This window comes from Convolutriloba macropyga, chromosome 15 (genome assembly GCF_964194025.1).
Source record: "Convolutriloba macropyga chromosome 15, txConMacr16.3, whole genome shotgun sequence".
Lineage (NCBI taxonomy): Eukaryota > Metazoa > Xenacoelomorpha > Acoela > Convolutidae > Convolutriloba > Convolutriloba macropyga.
Window position 1 is genome coordinate 18,832,784 of NC_134482.1, and position 21,725 is coordinate 18,854,508.

Below are 21,725 nucleotides of genomic sequence, written 5' to 3' on the forward strand. Positions count from 1 at the left end.
TATTTGATTAGCAATTAAGTGTGTCGTGTATTGTTCCTGTTTCAGATTACAGTCTGTTTTGTATCATCGTTTTGTAGACATTTCGTATCAAAATTTTGTAGTATTTCACGCGCCATTACACACGTGAATGAAACCCAATTTTAGCTCAGGATTTGACCAGTCTTCATCAAATAAACAAAACGACCTAAACAACCCTCCATCGAAATCTGGAAGTTTAAGGAATCATTCCCGATGTAGCAGTGGAGAAGTGGGGAGTTTGATTGCTGCACCTGCCCCCCAAAGTGGGCTTTCCCAGGCGCACGATGAGCTGACAGTGCGTGAAATACTTTCATCCCTTTTCCCGCCATTCAGGGAAACTGGGCCCGTTTTGTTAGCTCAGAGCGATGCCTTAATGCAGCGAGAATTTGGCGGTCAGCTCGAAAAATTCTTGAATGATTTTCTATTACAAGCAAAGCCTATGCTCCAATGGATTAGAGACGATGCGAAAAATGCTCTGTTGAATCGAGAGTTTTGTCCCGCTATTCTTCCCGAAGGTAAGACTTAAGGTCATAATGAAAAACTTCCCTTATGCTTCTAGTTATACTGCTTACATGACATTTATTGCTCCTTCACTATTAAAGTCAAATTCGAAGCATATAAGTAAGTGACAGTACTTGTTTAGGTCGATTCGAACAAAATTTGAAAACACGAAGAGATCAAATTTTTACATTACTCGCATTACTCTGAAGGAAATTTTGAGTTTAAAATTTCGTTCACTTTACTAAGTGGCTTATGCGACTTTTTCGGCGCAGTTTTTTAAGTCTCAATGTTATCTTTGTAGGCTGAAGTCTTCTCTTCTATATTTATGTTTGGGGTCATTTTTTACCGCTTTAAGCATACACTAAAATCTTTGATACGAATGTAAGATGTTTTTGTTATTTTGCCGTATAAGCTTTTTAGCGGTTTTTTTTGTTCGCATGCCAGTTGATTTTCCTAAAGAAATTTGGCCAAATTAATTTTTTTTGCCTGTTTTGATCTTATCTGCCAATTTTCATTTGTTTTATGCTTCTCAATATTTTTTCTCGCTCAACTGCTTACTTAGAAGTGAACCATAGATGCTGTTATTAAAAAGATACAATTGAATATTTGATATTTCAGTCTTCGCTGAACTGAGTTGTCGTCACTTTTTTGCCTTGAGTTTTTGCTTTTTTCGTGCTGCAGAATATATCTTTGGTCACACTTGTATTACTACTCTCTGAAAATGGCTATCTTTGCGCTCAAATTAAGTTGCATGATTGGTATTGGGGCGTTTTCTTTGAAGATATGTTAATACTTTCTCATTTTGATGTCAAATTAAGTTGCGGAAGCAATTATTGTCAAGGTGTTGGGCGTTTTCAAAATTTGCAAAATTGTAGCTTCACCGTTTTGACTTTTCGAGTGACATATAGCAGTGGAAAAATTTTTGCTTCACCGTTTTGACTTTTCGAGTGACTTGACTTTTTCGTTTTGCGTGGTACAAATTTCTCTTGTTCACAAGTGTCAACAGCTGACCTCAAATGGCGGAAGCTCAATACTAGAAGTCAAATGAAAAGTGCGCCAAAATTGATATATTTTTTTAAATTAAGTTTCGTTAGTGGTTATAGGGGTAAGTAATAACCTCCTATGACGTTATTTGAAGCCCCCCTTAACGTCCCCCGCAGATGAAGCCGGCTGCAATAGATTAGAGCTCCCACAAGTCGTTGGAGAGCAATTCTTCGACGTTATTTGGTTAGGTTTATACTGCTTACATGACAATTGCTCCCTCACTTTTAAATATAGTTAAGTGACCGCACTTGTTTAGGAATTCGAAAACACGCGGGGAAGAGTAATTTTTTACACTATTCCGCTTTACTCTGAATGAGAGTAAAAAGTTTTCTTCACTTTAATGAGCGGCTTTTTCAATGCAGTTTTTAGTCTTTATGCTATTTAGTCTTATATATAGTTTGGGGTCAATTTTGACCACTTTAAGCTTATACTATGATTTTTGATTTTTATTATTTTGCCGGATCAGATTTTTAGCGGCTTTCTCATTCGAATGCAAGTTGTTTTTGCTTAAGAAAATGTACCAAATTAAATTAATTTTGGGTCTGTTTTTGAATGTTTTCTGACCGCGTTTTTTATCCTTCTGAATATTTTTTTGCTCAAAAAAAATAAGGCTGGTGGCTGTTTTTTTCATTTGCCTTTGCGGCAATTTCATTTGAGTTCTATAACTTTAACTCCATTTTTTCCCATCTAATAGACTTTCCATTTCTTTTTCTATTTTTTTTTTAAATTCTTTGTTTATTAATAGCCGCCCTCATCTTCTCAGCCAGCTATTATTGCGCTCGTATTTTTTTTTACTTCGTCAAACTTTTTTTCGCTTTACCATTTTGCCGCTTTTTCGACATTTTGCGTGAAATCTTTTTGACTTCTCTAGGCTAGTTTCTCTCTTCTCTCATTCTGCTAAAAGTGAATTTGAACATCAGTTGCTAAGCAAAGCAATTCAAAATGAACAGAGTCGGTATAAAAAATTGAAGTCAGAAATAGAAACGGGATAAACCCATAAAGCCCAATTTTAGATGCCCGCTATTTGAACGTCGTTCCTATAAGTCTTAGTTACCACCTCTAATGCTTATTGGTGTTGATAGTTGCCCCTGTAGCCTCTCTCTAAGAAACAGAAGTATGTTCAACTACGAAATGCCATCAAAATAAATCGGACTTAAAAAATGTTTTTGTACAAAAATTTTTTTTTTCAATATATTCTATTCTTTCAATCCCAATCATGCTTATTGGAATCAACGGCGGCTATTTTCCTGCAATCTGCCGGATATGTTTGTGTTCGTCTGATTGTTAAATTAATCTAAATCTGTTTTATTGTATTAGTGTTTGTATTATTGGAGTTATTTGAACGTTTTGTTGGCCTATTTTTTACTGAAAGAAAAGATTTTTTTGTTTTGTTTGGGATATCTACGTTTAGTGTTTTGTCGGATGTATTGACTGTCACTGAATTAGTTTGAAAGGATTTTTAGAAAAATATTTGAAAAAGGTTCGTTTTTGTTCTCTGTTCGCATAGAATCAATATTTTTGGATAGTTCTTCAAAATTTTGTTTTTTAAGGCTGCAAAACTGAGCGGAGCTATATTGCGGTGCTCTTGGTTTTTACAAGAATTTTAATTGTATTGCTGTGCTGTAAAAGGTAATTTTTTTCACGCTGGAGTAGAGAGAAAGTGGAGCTGGAATAAGCGGAGCGAAATTTGAGAAGATATAAGGAGTGATTTTATCAAAAGTGCTTTTTAAAGTGGAGTGGGAGGATGGTGTTGAAACAGATTTTGGTTTCTTGAACGCGTTTTTTCTGCGTGCGGCAATTTGAATTCTGTTTTTTTTTCTGTTGCTTTTGTTTGCGTTACGAATACTTTTAAATGCAATAGGTTTGTTCAAACAATGCTTAGTTGCACTTGTTTAAGCCATCAAATTGCAAAAAATGGTTTTCAAAAACTTTGACGCTATTTATCTTCATGAATTAATTGCTTTTTGGTTTTTTGTTTTTTTGTTGTTTTGTTATCTTATCTCATCTCTGATCGGTCTCATTGTCTGTATTGCGTCTTGTTTGAATTAGTTTCCTGATTTGAAATTGATCGTTTAAAGACATTGACACCAACTCTTTTCGAAAAGTTTTGGCGGTTTTTTTTTCATCTTTTGTTTTTTTTTGCTGTATCGCTTAATCTTATTATGAACATTTCTGTGAGGCTCTCTTCTGTTTTCCATTTTGATCACTTCAAAATTTTTTTCCACATCACGAAAAGTTTTCACTACTTTGGCTCCACTTAAAGTTTTTTTTCGGAATTTTGCCCTTCGTAGCTTTTTGTTGTTTTGTCACTTAGTCGCATTAATTAATGTTCTCTGTGGCTTTTTAATTTGGCATGCTGGAGCTTTTGTAGGGTTTCAAAGTTGCATGTGTTATCGAATTTGACAAAGACTTTTTCCAAATATGAGTTTTTTTGGATTATGACCGTTTTGTTATTGTTTTTTCTTGTGCTGTCGGTAAGTCTCATTAATGATAGGCCTTCATTGCTCTCCCACTAGGCATATAATGGATTTATATAATGGTATATATAAAGGTATAGGTTTATAGCTAATAATTTAATTGGCTTCGACACCATTTGTTTTCGACTAATTTTGGGCTTTTGATTGTTGCCGCTTTTATTGCTACTTTCGTTGAGTGTTCCCCAATCGTTTTCTTCAATGTTGACACACTCTGATAGAAATTGCAATAGATGTTGAAGAATTCAATTTCTATTTGCGTGTTTGAATGACTTTGATGCCCCTTATTTTCAATGACATTCGTAAAATTTTTTGACGAATGTCGTTTGTGTTCTTTTGTTTTTTCTGCAGTCGTTTTCTACAATTTCGGCGTTTGCTTTCTAAGCAGCCATTGTGTAAATGTGTTCTCAAGACCTTGTTGGAGATGATAACCTCGATAACAGTATTTTTCTGAAAGAATTGAAATGAATTTGTTTTGTTGGTTTTAAAGTGTTCTGTTTTTGTAGTTTTTGTTTTTTTTCGTGGACGTCTTGTTATTTATGTTGTTTGATATCGGAGACTGATATTTTTCTCTTCAGTTACTTCAATTCTTTGATTTGTAATTCAGGATTTGTCCTGCTATGTTTTTTGTTCAGTCGTCTGACGCTATTTTTTGTTTTACATTTGTTCTAGAATATTTGTCGCTTCACCTTTTTGGTCACTCTTTCAATTTTGATTCTTTCTTTTTTTCGTGACCCAATTTGCGTGCATTCAAAAATTGTGTCTGTTGCTAAATTAAAATGGAACGTGTGATGAACTGTAATAAGGGACAGTTAGCCGAGTGGTTAATTATTCTGATTCTTACGCCGGGGATTTAGGTTCGAACCCCTGAGCTGTCAATTCTTTTTGAATCCAAAAATGTCCTCTATGATAGAATTAAGAGTTTTTAATTAAAATTTTTTGGGTGGCAGCGATAACCTTTTTTTCAGCCCATTTTTGTATGTTTCTATGTGTATTTCACGGCACGCAAGTTTAATTCGCAGCAATTCCGTCATTTTCCCGGCTTTGTTCTTGATGTGTCTATTATCTGTTAAGAGAAATGAGTGAGCAAAAAAAGCTATCACAATTCTGTTGAGAAATATTGTTGACCCCTTTGTGCTTTATTAATTAAATACACCAATGAGCGCGTAGTCAAAATTTTACTTTAAGCAGATTTCTGAGTCTTCTGAGAATTTTTTAAAATTTATTTAATTGTTCTGTTCCTAAAACTTACTGAGAGCGCAGCTATCTCAAAATAAATTTCTTCATTGGTGTATTTAGTTTGAAAACAATCCAAGGAGAAGGAAACAAAATGAACTAAAAGTGATGTCATGAGAAAGTGATGCTATGGAATCTGCTTAGATTATCTCGTTTCACTCAGTGAAGTAATTGGTTCCACTAAATAAGGCTACAAGAGAATATTGAGATCATTTGATAAGTTTAAAACTTGAATGGACAATGTTTTTATTATTTAGTTTTCTTAAAACACAGGGGAGTTCAAGATTTTTTGGCTGGCTTAGAACTGTAATGGTGAAGAAATGGCTTCGCTGAAATTAGATCTGTTTATTTAATTCATTCAATCCAATATCGTTAGCAAAATTTCTCATGTTGAAAAGGAGTTACTTTTTATTTTAAGTATCTTTGTTTTTGAATAGTTGTTTTGAATATAAAATTCTAACGCACATATGGCCATAGCGTTGATACTTGAATTATTCAGTTTTCTTAACCAGTTCTATAAAAATGAAAAGTTGGCTTTGAACAGTAATTTTGATCAGTAAGATATGACTAATGCATACAACTGCAGACTTTGAAGACCTTTTCAGTTTTCTGTGCTTTATTTATTATTAGAGAGAATAAAAAGAGCTCTTTGGTTGATGAATATTTTCAACTTTAATGAGCGATATGCGATTTCAGGCTGGCCGTTAGTTTTCAACAAAGGAGTTGTGGTGAACTTGTTCGATATCTCAGAATCGCATCTGCAATCGGGTGATTTCTACCTTATCCTTGCCAAAGACAAATTGACCAATCAAACACAAGCAGGCAACTTGCCTTCCACCAATGAGAACTTGGACCTATTTGTGAAGTTTTTCGCACGTGGGACTGTTCATTCGTTCAAAGTTGGAGCTGAGAATTTCGAAGATCTGTTTTCGGAGGAATTTATGCACAGTGTTCCATTAGAAATGCACCAGGATGTTGTACTGCAGAATGTCCTCTGCTCTTCTAACAGAGGTATATCGCTTAGAAGTTGTCAATACCCAATGCCAAAATACCCAAATATACACAATATTTTAATTTTTGGCACATTGGGTTAATTGTCATGTAACCGGCTTAGAATTTAGCTTATTAACTTTTTAGTCAACTCTTTCAATTTTTACCCCCCCCCCCCCCCCGCCTCTCCAAATACGCAACTGTGCGAGGTCTTCAAATTCCCCGTTACTATTTTACCATTAGTGTTTTTATCGTATCGTATTATGAAAGTCAATCTTTGTTGTCTTGTCATAATTGATTGATTCACGGCAGCGTTTCCTCTTTTTAGTTCTTTTTTTTTCGCTTTTAATTCGCTTGAAAAAATGGTTGTTAGTTTATTCACATTGAGTATTGTTAACTGAGCACAAAGAGCGTATGAGCGTTTTTTGAGGGCATTTTGGTTAAATCGAGTTAAGCGAAGTGAGCGTTTGAAAATCTGGTCTCTTTCAAATAACACAGTTTAAAAGCTGTTCATATTCTACTGCTGCTTTTGTGTGTAAACTTGATAAAAATGTGTTTCAATTGACTTCTCAGTTTAGGTAGATTAATGGTATGCAAAATGGTTACGTGAATGGGTATCGAAAAGAGGGGGCGATTGAGACGATCGTTTATAAAGAGGATTGGAGATTTTATTATGGATATTTCGGATGTTCTTTTCGATCTGTTGGAGTGTAAGTCAAATATCTGTAATCGGATACCTTTATCAATGTGTTATTGACGTCAATAACATCGGACAAAAAACCGGTAAAAGAGCATCAAAAAAGACGTCACCGTCTAAAACACTTGTTGCTATGTATAGTCTGTCCCATAAAGTTTAAATAATCGAACGTTCGAAAACACCTAAAACATGCAATCTGAATGTCAACGTTTTCTCCATTAAGCTTTCATTCGTCAATTTTTTTCTACGTCTTTTAAATTTGAACTCTCATAGTAAGTCCCGTAAAGTTGCAACGCAAGCGAACGTTCGAAAAGCTCGGGGCGTGCAAATGTGCAGTGTTTTGCTAGATATTTCTATGTTTTAAATTTGAACTTTGACCTTTCAACGTTCGAAAGCCTTGCAACTTTATGGGACTGACTATACTATACACGTTGCTTTATATCGTTTTGAATTGAATTGCGAAAGAGTGTTTCCATCTTTATTACAGTCAATCAGACGTGCATTATTAATGGTAATAGAAATATTTCAATTTTTTTATTGGCAGATGCAATATGGTCAAAAAGTTACATTTTCAAGTTGAAAATACTTAGCGGAAACTTAATAAATTTAACATAGGTTTAGTGGCTGTTCATCCTATTTCGTTCATTCTTGGAGCAGACAAAGGTGCATAATGGCATCAGACTTTTGTTTCTGGCTACAATTATGTGAAGGGGAAAAATGGCGCAAAATACAAATATCGCGTGCAATGATAATGCAACCCTAGAATTTGTTATAGGATTAAGCTTGATAATCTCTGCGGTGTAATTTGCATATTGAAAAACTTTCTAGCCTTTTCTATGTTCACTGCCATTTGCTGTTTAATCTTTATGGTTTTTTTTTTCGTTTTTTTTTGAGATTTCAAACGGAAAAGCGCCGTCAGGGATATTACTAATTGTTTCCTTTAACTTAGTTTTAATAGCATATGTTGCAACAATGATTGGATTGTGAAAAACAGAACACAAAATGTGTTTGTTTGTCTTTTTCAGAAGATAAGGCTAGTCTGTAGTCACGGCTGCTAAGCTGAAATTACAAGCCGTGTTAGCAGCCGTGTTAAGAGATGCGGACACAATCATCTTCATAGTTTAATTTTGAACGTCTAGCCAAAAGTGGAAAGAAAATACATGCGTGATGAAGAACAGCCAATACTATTGTAAACCCAATGTTGTAGACAACTCTATAGGTGTACGACATTTTCATTTTTAAACAATGATCAATTGGGCGTAGACAACCAATTAAATAAATTTTCCCATCTTCTGTAATTAATTGCTCTTGAACGAAACTGGTGCCATTTTTTACTTTAAATCTTAATAGTGGTGTATGTTAACCTCTAATGTGGTTATTTGAAGCCCACTATTGAACTTCTTAGTCCCATTTAGGCTTCCCCTCCCTCCTCCCCCCCCCCCGACTGAAGCAGGCTGCAATTGATTAGAGCTCCCACTAGTCCTCCGAGAGCAATTCTTCCGACGTTTAGTCGGTTATGTTATTGTTCCGACCCACTTTAGTGGGGGGAGGAACTATATACTCAAATAGTTTTTTTTTCAGTCAGTCTTGGCTGATCGATTTAATCATCGTAGAGTTCTGAGTGGTATCATTAGAAAGCCCGTCCAGCGTAGAATATGGAATTAGAGAGATTTTTTGATTTTCGCTTTTTACGGTGTTATCGAGGTTTAAATTTTGTGAATTGGAGACAATATTTCGATGTTTTCCCTTTTCCGTATTTTTTGGCCAAATTTCCGTCAATTTTGCTTAAATTTGTTAAAATTGTTAACGGTAGTGGTATTAATTTTATCTTTAGGGGAGGGATAGAGTAGGGATGCTGAATTGTTCGATCCGAGTTTTTATGCTAATTTCCTCAAATTTCACCTTTGTCAAAAAAAGGGACCAAATATTTCTTTTCCTCTCTTTCTTTAATTTTGCCGGAAGTATAGACCTGAAAACTGTGGTTTTGTTCTTAGTAAGCGCCAAAAGAGGTAGATGTACTCCCACTGGCTTTAGGAGTATTCTCGAATAATAATTTTGCCAGTTTTTTTTTGCACATTTAAACTCGATAATTATACAAAATGCTTTATTTTTGATACTGTTTTTTTCAAAATTGATTCATTTCCCAACTATTTGAGCAATTGAGTGTTTTTTTTAGAAGCGAAGCGGAGCAATATCAGGGCTGCTCTTGATCTCACCATAGATTCTTACGTTAAAACAATTACTTAGATTTTAAATGGGTGTGAACTTTTTCAAAATATTTTTGCATTTATAGATCTTGTAAATAAATGACAAGTTTCAAATCAGGGCTCAAGTACTGACAGATACTATTTACTTAAAATGAGGCCCAACAAACATTGTGGTTTCAGAGTTAAGCTCATGGTTTTTATGGTTCTGACCAATTGTTTTCGAAAAATTTGTTTTGCTTTCATTCGAAATACTTTTTGTAATCCAATGACTTAGTCTCCCCAATCAAAGATTCAATTGGCTTCGTTAAGAAGTCTTAGTTAACCTAGACATTTCTTTCAGTTATGTAATGTCTTTTATGACTTAAAATATATTTGTTTTGAGAAATTGTTCAACTTCTGGCGTAGTCTCGGTTAAAACAGGCGAAAACCCATTTCTGGTGAGTTATAGTTTAACTTTGTATCGGTTTTATGTTTAACTAATGGTTTCTGGTACTACGAGTTTTCAATTTTTCCTTTTTGAGCATAATTTCACATTTTGCTGTTGAATTACCACTTTATTGACAAGTCCAATTGAAGGAAAGCATGTTTGTAAAAATGCACAGCGTTGAAGGAGGCGTATCTGAATGTTTTTGTTGAATAGTTTATGCTCCTGGGCTGAAACAGTTCTCTAGCAAAATTATGGATTTGTTTTCAAATATTTGTTTTCAATAACATTTTTCAAAGTCTTTCGGTCGATATATAGCTTAGTCTATGTAAAGACAGGTCAAAACCCGTTTCCAATAAGTCATAGTTTTATCTTTATAGCAGATTTAGTTTCGACCATTTGTTTTTAGGCTTTTTTACGAGATTTTTTGAATTGTTTGATTTCATGTTCGTAGTTCTAAAGTTTTTTCCTTTTTTTTAAATTACAACATTACTAGTAGGTCCCATTGGCTTCACAAAAAAATGTGCAATTGAACATTTTTATAATGTTCTTAGTGACAAACTTCACTGCCATTTTCGCGCAAGTTAAAATGATCTTTTTTAATTTTGTGGGTATTGTCTTTTTTTGTAGTTATGACGTACACTGGATAACTACAGGTCTCAATTGCTTCCTATTGAAATATAAATGAACAATTTAATGATTTCAGTTAATGTTAAATTAAATCACTTCGAAGGTTATTGTTTTCTAGGAATTTTTTGGCACTTTACTTTATTTGCTGTTTTGTCGACCTGTTATCCATTCGGTTGAGAACAGGTCCATAATCTTTTCTAACGAAGGATAGGTTAATTTGTTTTATTTAGGTTTTATCTGATGCGATTTTGATTTTGTTTTTTTTACTATATAGATCAAGTTTTAGCCGTAATTAATGTTTATTTTTTTGTCTTTTCTCGTAATCCTATTAACAAGTTTCATCGGCCCTCTAATGTGGCATTAGTGGCAGGTCTCATCGGTCATCTAATTGCGCAATTTTTTGCCCTTTAGTGGTTTGTATTAGCTTTTTCTAACTCTACGTCAATTGTTCTTGAACGGTATCTGATTTTTTGAAAGTATACTATCTCTTCCTCATTTGATAGCCAATTAAGTCAAATGTGGATGAGCGGGTTGGGAACAGTGCTTACGCACATTACCGAGCCTCCTTGTTAAAACATTTCTTCAACCTAATGTAACAAATTTACGAGCTTATACCATGCTGCACTAGTCTTGTGGTCTTAGGGGTATTTTGTGTCGTTAAATACAAATATGGTATAATGTGTGGCACGGACCTAATAATGCCAAGTTTTTTTTGGTTCTATTTGCTATTTTTGAAAATGGCCGAAATGAAATATGACAAAAAGTTAGTTTATCTAGCTGCAGTTATTGGATTTTGTCAACAGAGTTGATTGAAGTGAATGAAAATTAGAACTAGCTTTAAGCTTGTTAACCTGCACTTTGAAATTTAACTTTGTAGAATCAAGTATTTCAGTCAATTACATTCCGAATTATTATATTGTTTAATAGGCGCGAAGAGCTGTTTTTGGTTTCTCCGTGGCTTTTACTTCTCGAAGAGGAGTATTGGTTTATTAAGTTTTTTTTTGCCGGAAGTACTGTTCGTTCAGGCGGCGTTTTGACCTAAAAGCGAAAGAGTTGTTGTGTGCCTTAATTTTTCTGAGCGAGAGAGGTTTTTTGATCACGCGCTGCGTTCAGTGAATGACTCTTCGACTTAAAAGTGTTTTTTAACAGAATGGCACATAAATAACGGTTTTTTTTTGCCGTTTGTCTAATTGGCCCACTTTTTTGGATACCACAAGGCTTTGCAGAGCCAAATAATGCGTTTCAAGTTCAAAATTAGCACATTTTTCTTGATTTTTGCGGTTAAATTTTGGCTTTTTGTCCATTAATTTTTCGGATCTTTCAATTTGGATCAAAAATCAGTTTATATGGCTGCTTCCCATTGGTAATTCATAAACTGAATGCCTCTTCCTACCGCGTGGTAATTTTGTTTTATAAAATTGTGCACATCCTAATCCGATTTTACTAGTTTTTTAATTATTTTATCTTGATTTTCTAGAAACGGTCTTTTTTGTAGCATCAGGATAGTTTCGTTCTATTATTAATTCATTTTTTTGGCGTTCAGTTTTTGAAATACAGTTAACATTTTTTCACAAATGCAATTTTGAAAGTTTTTTGACCTTGCAATATATTTCAAACGTTTCCACCAATCTTTGAATTTTGTTTGTGCTTTTGTTATCTGTGCAGTAGGATGGAAGTCTAGAATACTAAATTTTGAATTATCTGTTTTTTAATTTTGATTTTCAACTTTCAAGAATCAAGAAGTAGTTCTTTTGTTCCTGTGTTTCTTACATTGTGTCTAATTTCTGAATATTCTAGCATCCATCATACTAGCATTCCTCTACCACGTATATTTATTCGTTTTGCTCTTCGGTTAAAAAATTTCGAACGAGTTTAATTTTTCTTAGGATTTTGTCACTTGGTTCTTTGGTTTGCAATTAATTTCATTCAACAGATGCAGCAGTGGGAATTTGTTAGAAATACTTAGAAATTTCTACTGATTACTGCTTTCTGCAGTTTGTTTTGAGGGCTTCGGTAATTTTTATTTTGCCTTTAATTTTGAAATAGTTTGATTTCATTTTGTCTATCACATCTCCAACAAGGAAGAGGAATATCTAATTTTGGTCTTAATAGCAGTACACTGACAACTAAGTGTATTGATTTTAGAGTGTTTGTTTTTAGTGTTTGTTTTTTTTGAAAAATTTAATTTATCTGCCTTATGTTTGCACAAAATCTCTTTTCGAGTATTACAGTTGATTGCGGAGTTTTTTTTCAAGACCAGTATATGACTTATCCCATGACAATTTATAGCACTGCCAGTTTTTGGAGCCACTCAGTATTTTGACCACCCTAAGAATATTGAACATTTTTTTAACGTTACCAAATATTTTGTGTAATTTGGCTGCATTCCTTTCTCGTTGACTTTGGTATAAATTTTGGCATTCTTTTCAAATCAAACCCGTTGTGGTGAAGAATTGATGGTTAAATACAAAAGGTTATGGTAGCAGCTGCATTTACGGTGTTTTGTGAAGGTTTTACTCTTCGAGTTGCTTCCAGAATTCGTCCAACTATGTATTAATTGGTCGACCTCAGTTTTTTTTACAACCATTTGGGAGTTCGAATCTTTTTAATGACTCCCTGGCGCTTCGCGGCTACTAATAATTTTTTAAAAATCGTTCGTAATCAAGCACAGGATTTGAAATCAGCTTTTGAAAAAGCTTGGTGAGAACTGTTTGATAGCCGCTGTCATCCTATCAAATTTTATTGCACTGGTGCTCTGACGATTTTTAAAATTTGTTCACACGTTTTTGATGCCAGTGAAGTCAAATGCCAGTGAGTCAAATTAGATTGGCGGTGATGGTCACAGTGGAATAGTAAGAAAACGAAGGAGTAGTTTAGTGCGTGATTTTGTTTAAGCTGCTTTTAAAGTGGAGTGAGAAATTGGTGTTGGGACGAGCTATCGGTTTTTGAAATCGAATTTGTTTCCAAGCGGCAGTTTCACTTCTATCTTTTCTATCTTTGATGATTTTTTCTTCCTTACTTTCTTACATAATGGTTAATAGACGCAATCAATCTATCCAGGGCTATCATTTAGGCTTTTTTTGTCATCCATGAATCTGATTGTTGTTTTTTGTATGATGTTTTCAAACATTTTTCCATGTTGTTTTTTGTATGATGTTTTCAAACATTTTTCCATGACATCGAGCTTTTATAACAGGATAAACACCCAGTGAGCGTTAAGCTTCATTAGAGGATCTAAGCTGCCTTTAATTGTCTTTCCAGTGCTTAGAGTGCTCAAGCTGCTGGCAAGGCCTAAATGCAATATGAGCAAGGTGAAATGTTTATTTTTGGGATTATTTGAGCCCAAAATTGTGCAATTTGTGACGTTTTTTCGTCATATGATATTTTTTGTTTGATTGGGGTAAAATTCACGTTTTTCAAAGGCGACAAATGTCTTTTGCAAGCCTTAAGTTCTTTTTATGTCCGTTTTTTGAGCTATATCTTTTGTTAATGCATACTTAAGACTCGCAAATTGATTTTTATCACTTTGAAATTTTTGTCATTATCATGTGTTTTTTTATCCTCAGCGCACAGTGAAACTTCCAATGAGTTACTGCATAGTTTTTAAGTTAACAACCCCAGCCAGGTCTGTTTCTGTGATTTGAGAGCAATTAACCGGACCTTAGTCAGCTATACTTCTTTATTGCTGTTGACCAAATTAGTTCTTAATTTTTAGTGTTCCTTTTTTTATTTGGTAACTGTTGTTTCAGGCATTGTGAATTATTCGTGGGCGGATGTTGTTCTCACCAAAACAGCTGGATGTTCCTCAGACGAGGGGGCATCTGAGAGTGGGGGAGGCAACTCCTATTTTTACGACCGGGTTCCATTCGGTTCCAGGCCTCGAACTTCCCTCAAGAATGCGACATCAGCTCTGTCTTCGAGTCTTCCCGATTTGACCTTATCTGGCATTGACGTGGAACTTACTAATTATTCATCCTCTATTGCTCAGGGTAAGAAACACTTTTCGGTATCGAATTGAAGATAGTTGATACTGATAAGCTGTGAAAACTCGATTGTGGTGGTTTTGTACGTATATTGAACATTATTATGAGCTGACTCTGAATATGAAAACTGAGACAATTCATATTATTTCAATTTTATTGGACCTTTTGGGTACTTGTTCAAAAACGATGTTTCTCGTAACTCGAATCAGATTAGATTGTCGATCCTGCAATCTTGTTCATGATAATCTACGATTAGTTTATGCTAATTAACTTTTTGCAAATGCCGCAGTCTTAGGAACAAAAGTGGCGACAATGCAGTGAGTTTTGTAACAAATGGTTTCTCTTGCATATGAGTTCCTGCAGTTTACCATGATAGTTCTCGCGTATAGTTCAGCAGAAAAGTTTTCGAAACATTTTCTCATTATATGTCTCAAAACAAGCTCAATGCTTTGGAAGTTTTATTGCATAGTTCACGTTTAGAGCTGAAAGCTCTTAGGATTTTGATAAAAAATATAATCCGGATTTCAATATTTCAGTGAATATTTTTTAACAAAAGTTAACGATAATTTTGAGGTATTGTAAAAAATAATTTTCTATCTGAATGTTTAGCCGAATATTGATTGTTAGAACACTTGTTTAATCATGCTTCTCTTTAATTACCACCAATTTTTGTTCAAAACAAATTATCGATAAAATTATGGGCGTCATCAATATAGAAAAGGAAATATGTTCAAACTTGAAAGCGTTCCTCTTAATCGAAATTGTTGCTTTCAGAACTCATTTAATTCATTTCTCAATAAATCGCTCCGCCTGTTTTCATTCAATCAACTATTTTGCTAAGAGGAAAAAGCAACACAAGTAAAAATTTAGAAAGCATTGCATTTATTTGCCATTTACAGAAAAGGTTGAATTTATTCGGTTCACAACCTTGATTTAACTTGGTTTATTTTTCAGCAAATCCCTCCTCAAATTCAACACGACAATGTTCCATCAACTCGATTAATGTTCAAAATTCTTGCACAGCCACGATAGAACACCATATAGAACCCAAAATAGCCACTCGGAACCCGATCACGCCTCTAAGAAGGTCAACCTCGATGCGAAAGGCGGACTCGTTGACTAGATCGATATTAGCATTAAATATGGTTAGTCACCGAAGATCAGCTACGCCGTCGTACATGAGTGGCGACAGCTCATGTAATAGTACTTTGACATCAGGAGGAGGTCTTGTTGATAATTCGTCTTCATTCGGTGGATCCACGAGTTCAATTGACCAATCAGACGACAGTGCGCATGATATTCGTAAATTGTCGGTCGGATCGGCGGGTGCGTTGCCCATTCTCGCCCGAAGTACAAGTCGAAAGAAACAGTTTACAGCCGAGTTCAGCAGTTCAACGAGCTCTTTAAGCGATTCGGTTGCAAATCAAGCTTTAGATTTGAATTTCGAGCTGTTAGATTGTGGAGCACTGAAGTTAACGTGTGGCGAAGATTCGCATAAATCACGAATTGTGGAAGTTTTGGCGAACAATCCAATATTGAACATTACAGAATCACAAGAAATTGCCAGACTTATTTGTTATTTCCACAGTTGTTTATCCGCAGTAGAGCAAGCTAGAGGTCTGTGTTTAATTGTCGACGGTCGAGTTACCAGAAAAAATTCACTGGAAAAAGTGGCAGAGGCGTTTCGCGTGGCTGAAGAACTGTCAGTTGGTGCTATTTCGAGAATCATTATTTTGTGTGGAAATTCTGGCAGTACTTTATTTCATTCTATCAATTTTAGCCTAGATCCATCCAAAGTTGAATTCTTCAATAAAGCAGACGCGTTTTATAACGCAATTCCCAAACAGCAACTAACGAGTACGTTCAATGGCAATTTGTCCAATCATCACGAGGAATGGGTCAGGTTCAGAATGAAGTTAGAGCCCTATGTGAACAGCTGTGAGTTAGCTTTGACCCAAATCGGAAAGTGCAAGAAAATTTACAATCACAACTTTTTACCCTCAAAACTGAAGGAATTGAATCGGGTTTTGAAGGAACACCAAACAGCAATCACAAAGTTAAGAAACGAGCAAGCTCTCTGCAGCAACAACAATCAGATTTTAGCGCGATTGAGAGAAGAAGCGACTGTTATTTCCGAGTTCCCAGACGCTTACGATGCTGTCGATTCTGCCGAACGTCTGCAAATGAGACTCAATTCTGAGTTTTGTGAACTTGAAGCTCATTCCAGGAGTTACATCACAGCTATCGAAGCGGCCATTGCGGCTAGGCAGTTCACAGATGAATATCGGAAAATTCTGAGCTGGTTCCAAAAACGAGGCGAAGTTTTTCTCGAGGACAGTTTGTTGGGAGACAATTTACAATCATTAATGAATGCTGAGAAGGAATTTGACAGGTTCAACTACCACGCTATGAAGTATTGTGAGAAGGCAGGAGATATAATTGACGAAGCTTCTCAACTCAACAATCATGATGTAAGAACGAAATCAGATCATTTGAAGAACATTGTTCAATCCTTTGTCGCTAAAATGGACGCGAGAAAAACCCAAATTGAAAATATGCTGCAGATTTACCAACACATTGATCGGGCAATTGACTGGGCGCTTAATGGAATGCACTTTTTGGCCAAAATGAATATGGATCGTGTCCACAGCGAAGCAGGTTGTCTGAAGTTGCTGAAAAATCTGGAAAGATATCAAGCCAAATATCCTCAAATTACGAACGAAATGTTTGATAGAATGGAAGCCTTGAGCATCGATCTTGCCAATGAAAATTTACATCAGCAGTTAAAGTTTGCGAGAGAACGTTGTAAAAATATAGACGGTCTTTTTGCGAAACGACAAGCATCAATTACCAAAAGCTTAGACGTATTTCGATGTGTCCCAGTTTACGTCAACAAAACTCATCAGAATAAACGATCGAATTCGGCTCTTCATCAAGTGGTAGCATTGCCTGAAATTGAGAGTTCGAGTGCTGCTGAAGATACGGACGGAGATATGCTGGATTCGGAACCCTCTATGCTTAAAGATTCCCAACGTCGGGCTAGTTGCTTCCAGTTTAAAGGATACGAAAGTGCTGGCACAACGACAACGGATGCTGGCTCAGATTTGGATTCTTGCCCGAGTACTCCAGTGACTACCAGAAAACTGCCTGGAGCGTCTTGGCAACAACCGACGTCGAAGCGCGTCTCAGAAGCGGAAGAAACAGATCTCGAGGAATTGATTCCAATTGATGAAATTGCCTTAACGGATGCTCAGGAGGATAATATGGATCAAAATTCGGCATCAGATAGTGACAGTAGTGTTGTGACTATGACCCACAGACCTGGTGATTCTACGAGGTCAACTTCCAGCAAAGTCAAGAGACGAAAACCCAACATTGTTTCATTGGCTACCAGACATCAGAGAACCCAAAGCTTGATCCAGACCTCCGATTCACAAAGTACCGAAAACGTCAACAAGAGCTGGCAGGTTCCGAGGAAGCAAATTTCTCGAACTGGATCCCAAACGTCGAGGACTTCTTCGACGTTGACTGGCGGTCATAACTCGATCCATACGCCAATTGTATCGTCAATGACGTCATTAGGATCGAGTCAAAGTTCACCTCAAGAACACGAGATAACAGATAATTCATTGACACACAGTGAAGAAACGCCACCCAGAAGCTCATCAAGTCAGAACAGCTCCAACTTGCCTACAGAAATTGAAGACGATGCACGAAGTATTCAAATGGAAACAGAACTCCTAGAGCAAGCGAGAGATGAACTGTTGTCAACCTCCCCCAAATCTTGGTCTCAAAATAGCCAGCTAGAATTAGTAAACCCGCCACAGGGTAAAAGGCCGATGATTGATACCTCAATTTCTCCCGTTTCTGAATGCTCAACTCATTTGAAACACGTGATCGCGGAGATTATCCAAAGCGAACGAGACTACATTGCAAGTTTAGACTACATCATTGTCAATTATTGCCCGGAAGTCGAGCGACTTGATGTGCCTCAAGCTCTGCGAGGAAAGCGAAACTTAGTTTTTGGAAATGTGGAAAAGTTCTACGAATTTCATGCTCACAAATTTCAGAGAGAATTGGCAGTTTATGCAAGCGATCCTTTAGGGGTGGGAACGGCTTTTATCAAGTACGAAACTGAGTTTTACATGTACGCATTGTACAATCAGAACAAGCCCAAAAGTGACCAAATTATGGCAGAATGCGGAAATTCATTTTTTGCCAGAAAACAACTCCAGCTGAACGACAAAATGAACTTGGCCAGTTATTTACTGAAACCTACCCAGAGGTTAGCCAAGTACGCTCTTTTGCTGCAAGACCTGAGGAAACATTGTCCCAAAGGTCACGTACATGAACAGACTCTGGATGGTGCCATTAATATTGTCAAGTTCCTACTTCGACACGGGAACGACTTGCTAGCTTTAGAGTCACTGAAAGATTGCGATTTGGAGCTGAAAGATTACGGACGACTTTTGCGCCAGGAGGAGTTTTTGGTCTACCAAGGTCGGAAAAAGTTTATGCGACATTTGTTTTTATTCGAAGATTTACTTCTATTTAGCAAGACTAAAAAGTCGAGAAAGGGTCATGATTATTATCAGTACAAACACTCGTTGAAAATGCAAGACATTGGTTTAACTCAGAATATCGGAGAGAGTGGATACAAGTTTGAAATTTGGTTCCGTAAACTGAAAGCGGGTGAAAATTACACAATTCAAGCTCCAACGTCTGAAATTAAGAATTCTTGGGTGAGTGAATTTACGAAACTCTTATGGGATCAGGCGAGAAAAAAACGTGACAGAAGATTTAAAGAAATGGAATCGCTCGGAATTGGATATAAACCGTTCATAGATATCAACCCGAGTGTCGATCAAATTAATGACAGAAATGTGAACAATTACCTGTTAAGTCGTGGCAGCAAAACCCGAAACAGCATTGCTGTGCCCACAGTCGAATTCGTGTCCAATCAGAACTCGAAACGACCTCATTCGCTAATTTCAATGTCAAGTGGGTCGAGTGCAAGTACACTATCTTCTCAAAGCTCTGTAATTGGTTCCCTCACGTTGGCAAATTACGAAGCTTCGTCCAGTAATTCGACGCCAGAGCACAGACGGTATTCAGCGATTGCCAGCATCACAACGAAACCTGCTCCTGGTTATAATTCGTTAATATACCCGCCTGGTTATTTGCAAAGTTTATCAACATCGACTCCGTCAACAAGTGCGCCATCGACCAACAGTCCAATTAAGGTAAAATTATGATAATTTTCCTAAATAAATAGGTTACGACCCGTCGACTTACATTCTGAACTGTGTTCTTGAAATAGAGAAAAGTTGATTCTGGGTAAGAAAAACCGCCTGAATCAAATCTAAATTGATAGCTTTATGAATCAATCTGCCGGTGATGTCTTGAATTGCTCTTGAAAGAAGTTCGAAGAAATTATTGTAAACGTGTTGGTCATTTTTATGCAAATTTTGTGCTTGACCATTTTGCGCGACTTTTTCACGCTTTCGTTCTTCATTTTTGAGTGATCTCTATTGCTCTCACTCCGAAGTAAAGCTTGTTGCTAATATAAAATCGGTTGAAGAGTAGCAACCGGATTGGGAGGTTAATGGTTCGAATCCCGGCGGGGTCAATTTTTTTCTACCCGCCTCGTTCGAGAGCAGTTCTTCCGACATTAGTCAGTTTATGTTTTATTTAAGAGAAGGTATTGAAGAATGAAGTGTAATATTTATTTCTAGGTGGCGTCACTGGGTTTCGACACGCGATACACACTGAACGAGATTAAAGAAGAGACTTTATCTTTTGGAGGAAAGTCAGTTTCTCAAGAGATGGATATTAACGCGACGTTACTGCCTGGCGAACAAACAACAACAACAACTACTCTATCGTATAATTTGGATGAAACAGAATCCGTCGAGCATTGATTATATTATAGTTGCTTTGTGCTCTTTTAGATTTAGACAAAAAAGCTCATCACTGTTTTTAGTCATCTGATCTTGTTGAAATTATAATCAAAAATTATATTCTTTAATGATGATCTGCAAGACACCTAAGTGAACAAGAGTGCCGAAATTTTGTTCTAATAACCCTTTTAGTTGGTCAATTTCAACCCCAAATAATTGAAAAAGAGAAAGATGAAATGGCTATTTAAGTAATCCTGAATTCTTAGATCGGGTAAACCTAACTTAACAAGATCAGAATACGTTTTCCTACCGCAAACTGGTTTGTTAAACCACCTTTTCGCTGCTTTAAAAGATGTTTATGATGCATTCTTATGTGCTGTTTCAATTTGGTTTAAACCTCGACCAAAAAAGCTTTCATTTAGAAGAATTTTGTTTTTCATTCTTTTCTTTGTCTGCAGAAACTCATCAGTATGCAAAATTCATCCTTTTAATCCAGGAAAAATCTAATTGGAACACATGCATGTATTTTTCCATCATCAGCCCATAATGTGGTTTTCATATTTGCACAATAATTCTGAATTTTCTAACTTATTTTGTAGATTTAATGCGCTGTATATGGGATGTGTATCTTGCATGTATATCCATTCAAATAGCTCATTTAGCCATTGCTGTGTGTATTATCTTGTCCTGATTTCACAGATCTGAAATGCGGATTAGAAAGCTTTGTTTTCAATTGATTTTTTGTCTAGATTTAACAAGTTTTGAGTTCTAGCGCAAATTTATGGCGGTGACAAAATTGTTCGTTACAATTTGGTATTGTCTGTCAATGATTGATTTGTTAATTGCTCTTGAACGCAGTTCATAGCATTTATTGTAAACGTGTGTGTCTTTTTACGACTCGAAGAGGAGTATTGAGATTCTACAGGTTTTTACGACTCGAAGAGGAGTAATGAGATTCTACAGGTTTTTTTTAGCAGAAAGCAAATTTATTCATGACTTGAATTTTGACTTCTTTCTGTTCGAGCATTTACCTCCTTTTTTGATTGTTGACTTCTGTTTTCGAACATTGGACTTTAACAGTAGCTACGTTTGTAATGTATAGTAATTAGGAACTGCTGGTAATGTTCAAGGTGAAGAGGTCATTTTGAGATTTTTTTTGTTCCTATATAAGTCACCCCTAATTAACTAAACTACACCGCTCAAACTTACCCCCCCCCCCCCGCCACATACCCCTACCCCCTCCCTTCACCTAACTACCCCAGCACTACCCACCTCCCCAACCTATCTACCCACCCACCCCACCTAGCTTCCCCGCGCACCTAAGAAAATTGTCAGTATTTTTAAAACACTTTAATGTGGTTTGTTGGGCTACTTCTGTTTTTCTTTTGTATTTTTTGATGTTCTGATTTCGGTAAGGTTAGGTTAGAGATCATAATGCACGACGAATCATTGGTCAGAGAAGTTAGCATGTGAGGCTGATGTAATGAAGAGCTTGGAGTCAATCGAGAAATGATGCTTGTTGACTTTACTTTGAGAAGTTTGATTAGATACTTTACAGTTCGATAGATTAAATTGTCTTAATTGTAGAGATTGAGTTGAAAGCTGGAAGATTCTGTACAAT

The 21,725-nt window shown here is 36.1% G+C and overlaps 1 protein-coding gene across 2 annotated transcripts; it reads left to right on the top strand.

Moving 5' to 3' along the window:
* Positions 1 to 25: 25 nt before the first annotated feature.
* Positions 26 to 20,854, top strand: LOC142353891 (uncharacterized). Of its 2 annotated transcripts, XM_075406120.1 has the most exons (5): positions 26 to 533; positions 5,970 to 6,284; positions 13,971 to 14,210; positions 15,159 to 19,447; positions 19,940 to 20,854. In XM_075406120.1, exons 1-5 carry the CDS (start codon positions 128 to 130, stop codon positions 20,123 to 20,125), a joined length of 5,436 nt encoding a protein of 1,811 aa, XP_075262235.1. In that variant the 5' UTR covers positions 26 to 127; the 3' UTR covers positions 20,126 to 20,854. The 2 variants fall into 2 exon arrangements, with proteins under 2 accessions (XP_075262235.1, XP_075262236.1); XM_075406121.1 differs by lacking the exons at positions 26 to 533; positions 5,970 to 6,284 and adding an exon at positions 6,753 to 6,973.
* The last annotated feature ends 871 nt before the right edge of the window (positions 20,855 to 21,725 follow it).

Coding starts and splice junctions, on each gene's coding strand:
- LOC142353891 (XM_075406120.1), top strand. CDS start 128: ATGAAACCCAATTTTAGCTCAGGATTTGACCAGTCTTCATCAAATAAA. Junction 14,211..15,158: donor TTCATCCTCTATTGCTCAGG/GTAAGAAACACT, acceptor TTTATTTTTCAG/CAAATCCCTCCTCAAATTCA. Junction 19,448..19,939: donor CGACCAACAGTCCAATTAAG/GTAAAATTATGA, acceptor ATTTATTTCTAG/GTGGCGTCACTGGGTTTCGA.